The following is a 12,676-nucleotide window of genomic DNA, read 5'->3' on the forward strand; positions in this document are numbered from 1 at the left end:
GACATGGAGTAGAGAGCGGGAACGGATTCAATGGAATTGTAATAGATAAGCATGATATCGGGGGTGGGAGGGCAATAGATGGGGGAAGGGGGGTTGTTACCTGGTGAGGGTGAAAAAGGGTAACTATTGTATTGTTCTGTACACCTGAAACTAACAATAAAAAAAAATAAAATAAAAAAAAGAAGGCCCCACTGTGCTTACATGGATTTCTAGGTTCAGAAAGCTGGGAACACATGCCATTATATTTGTTATTTATTTGGGAGAATTTCTAAACCTGTTAGTCACTGTAATAGGACACTTGTTACAAGGAACTCACAAGAGCCAGTTTATTTTAGACAATGGAAAATTTCATTTCTTAAGGCCTTTGACGAACAAAGAATCAGTAGTGGGAATAGAAGTGTCTAGTTTTGGGGAAACTTAATTGTATCACCAATGAATCATTTGCATACTGAAGAGTAGGGAGTTTCCAGAATCCAGTATTCAACGGAGTCCCCTCCTCTCATATCCATGGCCAACTCTCACTCTGGGAACTCAAGTTCAGAGTGGAGGGCAGACAGGCCAGGGAGAATGACTCTAGTCAACAGAACTGTCATTTATAATGTTATAGGAACCTGAAGATGCCTCACTACTATGTATTAGTATGAATAAAAATGTGATTGATGTGGATCCACTAGGACTAATTCTTTTTTTTAATCTATGGGGAGGAAATGGGCTCCTTTAAGTAAATGGACAGTATGAGTAAGCTGATATGGGGCATGTTAGTTTCACAACGAGGACTTGCAAGTGAACAATAGTGCTAACCACACGTAATTTTCACTCGGTTGCATCCAGAAAGACTCTTTTTGATAGGTCTTCCAAAACAAGACAAAAATTTGGCAAGCCAAAGTTCAGTCTAATTCAGAGAATTGAAACTGTAATTTAAAAATCTGCACTTTATAATCTGGAACATTGAGTAGTCTCCCTTACTCATAAGCAAATGGTTCCCATTTACAAGGCCTGATTGTTCTACATTCACAGTGAGAAAATGTTTTCCAGACATGAATGCTTATGAGAACAGAATTCTTTCATACTTTTAATATTAACCTTCCTTAGAGACTGTGGCAGCCCAGGGTTCCCTGAGAAACAGAAGGGGCTGTCAGATACTGTGGCTAAGTTTATTTTAAGGGTTTGTGAAAATGTTTGACACAGAATGGAAATATACTAACTCCAAAGTGTTTTTTAAAAACTGTAAAAAAAAATCAAGAAATAAATGTTTGATTAAACAGCTAGAAAATGCAACCTCAATGTCAAGTTGTTGACTACAACTCAAATCTTATATAGAAAGCTTGGTTCTCAAGAACAATTGCTAATTCTTAGCAAAACTCAATTTTTAAAATTCTAAAAATCCAACAGTTTAGAACAGAAAAACTATTTTGAATGTGGCATGTGTTTCATATCGATAGGTTGGATATGACATTGTCTCTACAAAAAAAGCAGTAAAGCCTACAAAGGTCTCAAAACAGCTCTGCCTGGAAGACTCTTCTAAGCTGACACACATCTTCGCCCACTTACAGGCGCTGCCCCTCCGTCACGCGGTCTTGATTGTAGATGCTCTCTATGTTGGTATTGTTGGCCATCCACCACAGCAGGGTGGTCAAGTGTGTGCCAGCTCCCAGAAACACCTTACACGGGATAGTCAGTCTCGACCCTGTATATAGCAAGACACAGAGTACTGAACGTCAGAACCCAGCTGGACATAGGGGTCACCCCCGCTGCTTGTCCACCAGCACATTTGAGCAGTAGACCCTTCCCCACAGCCTCAAACACCCCTCACTGACTCATTCTTTTCTTAGAAGGAAATTTGGTTCCCTCCAACAATTCTGTGTACATAAAGAATCAGTATTTATCAAGTATCTCCAGTTCCTTCAACTGGTCTTCATGGTGGATGGAAACCCAGAGGCAAATGACTTCCCCAAGGCCACTTGGATCCTACAGGGCATTCTAAATTCAACAGCTGCCTTCTTCCACAATTAATTCTACTTGCCCCCCCAAATCCAATTAACATGTGTATTCTTTCTCTTTGCCCATTGCTGGTCTCAGCTGTCTGTTGCCCCTGGGGACTCTCCATGCCCAGATCATGTTCATGTAGGATTAACCCTCTAAAAAGCCACTGTGTTTTATATGAATGGTGCCTTCTGCAGTTGTGACATACTGCAATGTGGCATACTCAGTGCCTCTGCCTCAATCACTGTAAGTTATATTTTTTAAGTCACCATAGGGGGGAAGGGGAGAAAAATGAACAAATCTTTCCCATTCATTTCTTCCTCACGGGTGCTATGCCTCCCTGCGGTGCGTCTTTCAATGCACCTGGCCCCACCGCAGGCTCAGAATGCCAGCTCTTCTCCCTCCTTCACCACCCCTGACGACCTGAAAGATTTCTCAGCCAAAAGCAGCCCATTAAATCCCTCCTCGTGTGACTCTTCCACACACATCAGTGTCTTCACAGAAACAGAGTGGGAGACTCAGCTTCACTCGGCTGGGAACACCGAGGAGTTCACTATGGCCTCCAATTAAAATTTAAAATAGGGGGCCGGCCGAGTGGCTCAGTTGGTTACGGGCGCGAGCTCTGAGCAACAGGGAAACCAGTTTGATTCCCACATGGGCCAGTGAGCTGAAACCAAGTTGAGCTGCCCTGAGCTGCCAACAGGTGGCAGGATTGCTCAGCTGGTGAGAGCACGTGCTCCTAACAACAAGGTTGCCAGTTCAACTCCTGCATGGGATGGTGGGCTATGCCCACCTGCAACTAAGATTGAACGTGGCACCTTGAGCTGAGCAGCCACAAGCTGCCAACGGGTGGCCGGATGGCAGCTGGACTTGGAGCTGAGCTCGCTGCGCCCTCCATGGCTGAGATTAAAGGACAACAACTTGGCTGTTCCTCTTCCCCAATTCCCCAACACTGTTCTCCGTCCCCAGTGAAGTCTTTTAAAAAAAAATTTAAATGTAAGTCCAACACCAAACATAAGAGAGAGAGAGAGAGAGAGAGAGAGAGAGAGAGAGAGAGAGAGAGAGAATAGGACTCTGCAGCCAGCATAAGACCCACAAAACCGTTCTACAAAAACAAACACACAAAAAGGGTAGAGGCTTCACAGACAAACAGGCCTGCAGCTGAACCCCAGCCTGACCCGAGTGTAGATTTTTGACCTTCCTCAATCCATCTGGAGTCCCTGGGCAGCTTTTCTTTCTGGAAAATGGGGAAATAAGACCTCCCCACTGGCTGACCCAGCAATGCTGGCAACAAGAACAGTTTCTGAAAGGCCAACAGTTGGCCTCACTTTACAAATGGAGTCTTAGGGAAATGCTGAGGTCAGCCAAGTTTTGGTAGAGTGAATAATTTTAAATATACTACAAGCGCTGGTTCTGTGAGGGAATCATGCCATTAAGCCTTTCCCACAGTTAATAACAGCTACCAAAATGTTCAGATTTTTATATTGAGATTTTTGTACATAAGCATTTCATAAAGCAAAGTATACTACTTCAGACAGTGCCATTTCTAACAACATTTGACACAGGGAAATGTTCCCTCACATTTGTCATTTCAGCCTCTCACACTGGGGTTCTAGGGTCTCCACTCAGGCACACTGTGCACAAAGGAGCAGGTGCAGTCACAGGCACAGGAGTCCCAGGGCCCCGGGGTTACAGACACCCATGTGGGTTCCAGTCCTTGCAGGCCTTACCCAAAGAAGCTAATATGGTCTTGTGGGGGGAGATAATCACAGGAACTGTCTCCTCTTCTCTTTCTGAGAAAGATATATGGAAAAAAGATTCAATTAGGGAAGCCTTCATTTCAAGCGGAGGTTCAAGGTCCATTGTTTGGTTAATTAACTCAGCTATCCTTGATAGTATGGCCAGCCATTGTGGGAGTCGACCTTTGTCTGGCAAAGGAAATAGGCTTTTCACAAAGTCGAGCATCCTTGCCCAACGCCTTTCCCAGAAGAAAGATTACTGGAAGAAGCCCCAGTTAAACACACACACTGTTCACAGATGTTCTTTGCTCTGTGATAAGCAATTAACCATTCCTCTCCCTGGCTTCCTGAGTGAATTCTTAACAATAACGTTCCCAATGTTCCCAGGACAGGGTTGCCCTAAAACACCTGCCTCCACTCCATCTTCACCTTGCCAAGTACCTGCCACAGAATACCGAAGTCACCTCAAAAAATAAAACAAAACAAAACAAAAGAGGGCCAGCGGCTTGGGACCCACCTATTTGTAATGCTAACCCTACAAGGAGTGAGAGAGTGGCCCTGGTTGGCCACTGTCCTGTTAACTGAAGTGGTAAGTCTTTAGGGAGATAGCAGTGGGTGTCCCAGGATTTTGAACTCAGCTCCCCAAAAGGCAGATCTCCCAGCAACTTGAAGAAACTGAGCACCTGAATTGCAGCAAAAAAGACAGCTTCGGGGTGGGCGAAGGACTGCCTGTCTCCATACCTGCTGGCTCCACCCTCACTTCTTCCACTAAGAGCATTTGAAACCCTAACACGAGAAGCTTTAGGTAACATCACAGTAGAGCCCAAAAGGCAGGTGGCTTCTCAGCTGTGACCGAGAGCCTTTCCCTCACATTGTTGCCATTCAGAGGCTGGGGCAGCAAAGAGAGGAGACAGGAGCCTCAAGGACTTGATACACCAATGGGTTTCTAATTTGAGAATTCATCAGCATCACCTGGGGAGCTTGTCAAACACAGATTGCTCCCCTCCCCTGGCCCCTGTTTCTAACGCAGTAGGTCTGGGATGGGGCCTGTCTAACCAGTACCCAGGTGCAGCTGCTGCTGGCCCAGAACCACTCTCGGAGAACTGCTGAGATAATGTGTGATCACAACACAGGATAAAATGTAGGTTGGCTTCCCCCTAGTGTTCCTGTGCAGTATCACATGAACAGGATAATAACGCCCTTCAAAGGAACAGGAGGTCACAGTGTTCCCCAGTGGGGGAACAAGGAGTTGAGGTGAATGAATCGTCACAAACAATAAAAGAAATATAATCTAGAGATTTCAGTTCATCGGAGACACATTTTTCCTGTAGTAAAACTGAATCTCTGGATTCTCTGTGAGAAAAATGTTAATCTTTTCCTCCTCAGAGACCAATTATTTAACCTTAATATATTTCCAAAGCTCTCTGAAATGCCCTTAAAAGACTCCAACTGTGTAATTATTCAGTGTGTGAAATAAAGAAAAGAAATCTACTCTCTAAGGCAAAATGGACACTTTTATAACACTTGCACCAAGTTTGATGTCCAGCATGTAGGTGGTATGGAGTAAATGTTGAACAAATATTAAATACTAACCAATACTGTTCACAACATTATTTTCAAATAGAAATCATTTAAAGTAATAAGAGCACTCACTACTTGAAATCCTGGTTTCAAGGGCAACTAGACATGCCCTGGGAAAGACAAGAAAAATGGCAATTTCCACTGGATATGCCAATGCACAGCCTTCTAACTGAAGAATTCAATAAAATCCTAGTATCCTAGAATTATACATGAAAGTTATGGCAACCATGTTGGGATGGCTCGCCCTGGAGGGGCGAGCCTTCCAAGTGGATCATTGTTTGGCTCCCTCTAGTGGTGTGTTTTAGCCTCAGACTTGGCACTCTATCAACCACCCAGAGGTTCACCTTTCCTTAAAATAACACCCCGCTTTCTACCTTTCAAGGTGGTATACACAAGTCTGATTAGCCTGATATTTTAAGAGAGTTGTCATATCCGTTTTCCTTTCCTACCAAAGACATTCAAGGAATTCTGTGTGAACCCTAATGTGTCTCGTGCACGCTTGTTATTGAAGCAGAGTGGAGGGATACCTTCATGGCAAGCACTTACTGTTGATACGTAGTTTGATAGTCCTAGTGATGTTGTATCGCATGCTTTTGTGGGCAAACATCATAACACAGCTGTAATAGTCCACATCCTCCATAGACACATTATGTATGAGTAAGAGAGTGGTTCCCTTCACACTTTGAAACTTCTTGTTGTCCTGATCCAAAAGGACAGAATCCTTAAAGGAAAATGTTTTTCAGAATTACATTATGTACTAATTTATATCTCAAAAGCTATAAATAGCATCAGTATTATCAATCAATGTTGAATTTGCAACCCAAGAATTGCCCTGTTACTTACTTTGCTAATGTTGTACTTTGGACATACTTTTCACTCTCTTTTTTAGGAGAGGGAATTAGTTAGCATATAAAACAAAGTTGCTCAATTTGTTTAACCACAGTGTTGGAAGCACATTTGCTTAAGCACAATGGGAGAAAAAAGAAACTTTCTCTTCTTTGACAAAGTAGGCCATTTAAAATACAGATATAGTTATGGCCTAACAGCTGCCATACACTTTATTTACGAAACCCCCCCAGGGAAGAGTGCTGTTATGTAGTCATGGTGACTTGAAAACAATGTTCACAAGAGACAATGTTGCTGTAATTACCTTAGAAATCATTTCAATTTTAGGAGTCAGTAGAGATGGAGAAAATTTTGTAAGAGAAAACTACATGTCAGAAACAAGGCCACACTTATCATGTGGACAAAAGACACTGCGGGTTCTGCAGAGTAGAACCCTCAAGGGCAAGGCCTCCCATAACAGAAGAAGCTGAATAAGATTTAAGGAAACATTCTAATGAGCACAAAATGTTCTCAGGAACATCTCTTTCAAAACCATGATGATTGAAAGCTTTCAGTAGTCAAATATAACCTTGAGTCATTCCAGATTCTTATTCTAAATGGGAACACAGACATAATAGAAGAGTTTGTTTGCCACATGGTTCATAAAGTACGACTTTACAATATACTTAATTACAAGGAGAGATTGTATTGCTCCTAACATGAGTGGTCAAATATGAAAAAAGCCAAATAGGGCCCAGCACCACACCGTCCTTCCAGGGCCCGTGGGCCACAAGGGCTGCCCTGCGTGGCAGTGGTGTGTGGGGCCTCCAGGGGTAGGGTTCTGGCTTCACCATCTAGCAGCTGTGTGACCTTGGGCGAGTTCTTTACGTGGGTATAATCTGTAAAATACAGCTACTGACAGCCCTTTCTTCCTTAGGTTACATGTCAGTCCGTTTAGAACAGATTTGTACATAGTGTGTGCTCAGTAATGATTAGCGTTCTTAGGAAGGGAACAACTCTTATTAAGCACCACCATGATATCCTTATCCCAAATTTATTGAGCTCCATTCATATGTCAAGCCCTGCAGTAGGCACTTCATACACAGTCCTCCATTTAATGTTCCAAACCATCCCAGCCAGCATGAGTGACTGACTACCATTCTGCAGAGGAAGCAGGTTCGAGAGGTGAAATAATTTGGCCAAGGCCACACAGCAGGGAAATGAAGGGACAGGGTTTTGGACCAACACCGGCCACTCCTGAGCCTGTGCTGTGTCCTCTCACGTGTCCCCTTTATACTCTTCCTAAACCGAGAGTGAATTCGTTCCATAAGTGGACTGGCTGATTCATGAGGACTGGCTACGTTCCTCTACTTTCAGAAAATCATTTAAAAGTTTCCAATATTAAATTAATAGTCTATATGTATCTTGAAGTTATAATTCTAGTTAATTGGTTAACCTATTCCTTTTTTATCTGAAAATGTATGTTTTAATAATTCTGACAAAATTATAGGTAATGTTGATTGAGAGTATATTGAAAAATTCAGCGCATATAGATTAAGGAATAACATATATTTCTTAAGTGAAAGGAAGTTCCTCACTTTTTTTTCTTTTACACAATGAAAATACCTTTAATGCTTTTGCTGATAGCAAAGTAGTACAATGTAAAAAAAAAAAAAAGTAGAAAGTGAGTCCTTCTTTGTGCCCAAAATATGTTTTAGCATTTCAATATATTCCTTCAGATTTTTAAATACATGTACCCATATTTTTTAATAAATGGGAAATGCAATATATACCATTTAAAGCCTTTTAAAAACTATAACAATATTGTATTTTTCTTTCCTTGTTAATACACATAAAATTATCTCATCTTTGTAAACAGTTATGTGATATGCCACTGTTCCTATGAGAGGAAATTAGTTTATCCAATTCATCAAGGAGAATATTTTCTTGTTTCCAGTATCTTGTTATCAACAATGCTGCAAGAAATGTTCGTACAGTGTTATATACTTATCTGTTTATTTCCATATAAATTTTTTAAGTGGACATAATTCTTGATTAAAGGGTTAATTTCTATTAATGATTAAACAAATAACTGTACTTTCCAGTATGAATCTATGGTCTATATCAGCTAACTTTTTCTATAAAGGATCAGTGGTAAATATTTTAGGCCTACAAGCCCACATGTCCTCTGTCCATTGTGATGTGAAAGCAGGAAAACAAATGAGCGCGGCCATGTCCCAGTAACACTTTATTTATGAACACTGAAATTTAAGTTTTATATCAATTTATGTCATAAAACATTATTCTTTAAAAAAATTGTTTTTAACCATTTAAAAAAGTGAAAACTATGTTTAATTTGCAAGCTGTCCAAAAAAAAAAAAAAGGCGGTGGCTTAACAGGGCCCTGGACTGCGGTTTGCGCATACCCAGTCTACACACATATCTGATGACAGTATTTATTGAATCTGGCAAGAGAACAAACTGTGTTTCTATTTACTGCTTTAACCCAAAAGTTAGTTATCAAGTGCTTTTGAAAAACTCTGTTATATGTGTATAAAGTTGTTAACAATTTTTTTTCTCAGTAGATAAATGACAGAGCTAAAAGTTACTCTCTTCAGTTGTTACTTACTGGATTCATTGCCTATTCTGTCTCAAATCACTATTCTTAGGACTCGGACCCAAACCACATAAGGGTTAATAGAACATGTTAATCCTGGCCCTTTTTTTAAATAACTGGTTTAAATAAAAGTGAATGTGTTAACTTCAGAATAGGTCTTTTATATCTTTTCTATGGCTAGTAAGACACATTTTAATTAAATGGCAATTTTGAAAGATGTACCTTGTACCATTGAATCTTCATGTCAGTTTTGTTACGGGTGAATTCACTCAGTTCAGGGCAAACTAACGCCCCAGAGGTTGACAAGGTAAGGATTTGCGGATATGAGATGAGGGGCAGGGACGCTTCTGTCTTCTCAAAAACCTTGAGCTCAATGGACATTTCGTCACAGTAAGAGGCGTTTCTGATTTCAAAGGAAAAAAAATGATAATAAATAGCAAGGCAAAATAAAAGTAAAATTAAATAAATTAAGAACAGTTTCCCCAATCTCTTTAAATTATGCTTTTTACATTTTCTTGATTAGTATTGCAATACTTCGATCCCCGATCCTTTTGATTCTTTGGAGGATAAAAAAGCATGCTATCATAATTGTTATAAAGAAAGTGTGATGTAGTCCTCATTTTTCCCAAAGGACCCTTCACAAGTCTAACTTCAACCCCATCAAGAGCCATTAGGAAATCCCCAAGTCCTCATCGAAGGGGTGGGCCTAAACCCTTCCAGGCTCTGGGGCTCCTTGAGCAAATGGTCCAACTTTCTGGTCCAGGGAATTATATCCAAATGAAGGAATTGTTTTCTAAGAGCTACTGTCTCCATATAAAGATAATTCCCTTGACTTCTCTGGGGAATCATTTATCAACTGAAGTCTAAGTTCAGAAAAGTGCTGAGAACTTAGTATAAAAAAAATCTATATAATATTTTTGTATACTACATGAGGTACATTTGTTTGGTTTTGAATCTTATTTTATTTTATTTTTTGGTTGGGCTAACTATAATCTCAATATCACAAGTCTATCAAGACCCTAAAACTGGAGAAAGGGCAGAGGCAAAACATTTATAGCAACATGGAAAAAATGAAGGGAAGAACAGAGGCTATTCATTAAAACTATTTTTTTTAAGTAGAAAACATAAAAATATAAGTACCTCACTAAGTCCCTAGCTACCTAAGAAACACAAGACACCAACAAAGACAATGAGAATGTGTGTTATACAGGGAGATGGGAGGACAAGAACTTTCATGGCAAAATGCAAAACAATCTATATCCAAAGAAGGAACAAAATGGGAAAAATATATATGAAAGAAATAAGTGATAAACGCTAAACTACCTGAACGTAAAAATAATTAATTCAAACATATGTCAATATCTATATTATATTTTATATCTGGTTGAAAGAGAAAAAAAAAAGGAGATGAACAAATGTTTTAGACACCAAGAAATGCACAAAGTTAACTGTTACCTTGAAAAATGCATATTCTCACTGCAAATGAGGACCTATCTGAAGAACAGCACACACCTGGAGGGAGTCAGCCCAGCAGCTCCTTGGAGTGAGGAGGTGCCTGCCAGGCCGGTGCTGGGTGCTCTGTTTATGTAATTTCATTTTTCTCCAACACTGTGAGTTAGGAGTTATTGTTATATCATTTTTAGATGAGGCAAATTAGCTATACAGAAATTAAGTAATTTCCTAAAGCTGTATAGCTAGTAAGAGGTCAAACCAATAGGACTCTGGGAAAACACTTAAATTAAGGCAGTATCTCCAAAAACCAAGCTTACTAGACATATCAAGAGTTACAAACCCATTCACATTATTGATCTGGTATTCCCCGCTAGCAAGCTACTTTGTAAAAATGAAACCCGAACGAAAGCGGGGTTGGGGAGTAATTGGATCACCACTTGTATTCGCGATGCAGTGTGGTATCCCCACAGCAAAAAGTGGTAGTCACTAGTGTTGTTCACCAAATAGATCCAGTTCTCCTCATTATGAGCGTATGGTGGTGTTCCACGTCCTGTGGGTGGGTGCAGTTATATGACTCTAGTCAATGAGTTGTATATGTGTCACCTCCACACCAAAGTTTTAAAAGCCAGGAGAGACCCTCCACAGCATATTTTCTTTTGGTACAGTGACCAACATTTGAGATAACGACTGCCCCTTCAGCCTGGGTCCCTGAGTGTCTGCACCCACCCTGGGCTTGTTGCATATGTGATAAATAAGCCTCCATTGTTCGGAGCCACTGAGATTTGGGGGCTGTTTGATTCAGCAGTATAACCTTCCTCACCCGGATTGACAGACAGGCCATGTAGGTTCTAGATCATGAGATTATAAAAATCACAGGGACAGAGCAGTTTTATGCCCTGCGACTGTAAATGCCAAAGGATATTGTGGCAAGTGCTGGTGATTCTCACTCTATTGGAACCCCAGTCTTAGAGTGGAGGAGAGTTTTAGAGATGAGCCAGGTAAACTCTCCCACGTGCTCTGAAAGCTTGACCCACAATCGGATTTCTACTCCCTCTCAACTCCACACCTCTTTTGTTCTATAAAAATAGAAAACAAAATAAGGGTACTGGGTACCATGTTTTTATTCGAGTATAAAAACAAACTTTAAGACAAACATGACTCAGTTCACCACTCCCCTATTCTTGCATATTATCACTTCAGTAGTCAAGAAGTATTGCGTTTGGGAAAGAAAGGGCATTTCTGTGCATAGATTGACCACCTGCTCTAGTGCTCCCCAATGCACACTAGATGCTTCTCATGCTGTGATTTCACAGAATGCTCCCAACAAACCTCCTTACAGAGAAGAAAACTGAGGCCAAGAATTGTCAAGTGATAAGACCAAGGTCCCATTCAATAGAAAATGAGAAGGTTCAGATTTGCATCCATGTCATCCTGACTCCAAATTCTATTCTTTTTCTACACTATTTATTTTTTTTAGTAGTGCTCCTTGGAAAGCAATACAATTTTTTGTACTAGACAGGGAAGAAAAACTATGCATGTATAGCTATTGTAAAATCAGACATCCACATTTCCCTGATATGGAGATAAGTGATTACATGCCTGCTTCTCAGGCAGGGTTCATTACAGGGTAGCACACAGACATACACACACAAAATGTAAATAAATATTTGTGGGTATAGCTTCTCCTTAAATCAAACAAGTTTATGAAATCTGGAGAGACTCTAAAGCTGCCTGGTAAAAGGGGTGAGTAGAATTTGGGGAAGGTTAGAAGCAGCAGCTGAAGAGAGAAGGGCAGGACTATTGCAAAGTCAGGCCAACAGTCATCTCTAATCCTTTCAGAAGAACTAAGCCAGGAAGTTTTTAAGATCTCCAACACTAGACCTACAACTTTCTCCTGTAAGAAGCAGCAAGATATATCAAGACCATTCATTAGGGAGAGGACAGTCTTTCCAACAAAACTTTTAGAAAAACTGGATAGCCATATGCAAAACAATGAAGTTGGGCCATTACCTTACACCATATACAAAATTTAACTCAGAATGGATCAAAAACCTACATATAAGCACTAAAACTATAAAAATTCTTAGATGAAAACACAAGGGTAAAGCTTTATGACATTAGATGTGACAATGACTTCTTGGATATTACATCAAAAGCACAGGCAACCAAAGAAAAAATAGATAAATCTGACCATCAAAATTTAAGATTTTTGTGCATTAAAGAACATTATTAACAGAGTAAAAAGGCCACCCATGGAATGGTAGAAAATATTTGCAAGTCACATATCTGGAAAGAGATTTATATTTAGTATAATTCCCATAACTCAAAAACACACAAACAACTCAATGAAAAATGGGCAAAGGACAGAAATAGAAATTTCTCCAAATAAGATACACAAATGGCCAATAAAGCACATGGAAAGATGCTCAATATAACACGTCTTTAGGAAAATGCAAATCAAAACCACAATGATATACCCC

At 40.2% G+C, this 12,676-nt stretch overlaps 1 protein-coding gene across 7 annotated transcripts in view; it reads right to left on the reverse strand.

The window, feature by feature from the left end:
- The window catches only part of IL1R2 (interleukin 1 receptor type 2), a 39,690-nt gene that overhangs the window by 3,025 nt on the left and 23,989 nt on the right, over positions 1-12,676 (reverse strand). For all 7 annotated transcript variants that reach the window (XM_019666475.1, XM_019666476.1, XM_019666474.1 and 4 more), the window contains exons 4-7: positions 8,967-9,147; positions 5,850-6,024; positions 3,714-3,776; positions 1,552-1,687 (exon numbers count right to left, since the gene is read on the reverse strand). In XM_019666475.1, the coding sequence (XP_019522020.1) occupies positions 1,552-1,687; positions 3,714-3,776; positions 5,850-6,024; positions 8,967-9,147 (555 nt within the window). The remainder of the gene's footprint in view (positions 1-1,551; positions 1,688-3,713; positions 3,777-5,849; positions 6,025-8,966; positions 9,148-12,676) is intronic.

The sequence above is a fragment of the Hipposideros armiger genome, unplaced genomic scaffold, assembly GCF_001890085.2.
Source record: "Hipposideros armiger isolate ML-2016 unplaced genomic scaffold, ASM189008v1 scaffold_472, whole genome shotgun sequence".
In the NCBI taxonomy this organism is placed as follows: Eukaryota; Metazoa; Chordata; class Mammalia; order Chiroptera; family Hipposideridae; genus Hipposideros; species Hipposideros armiger.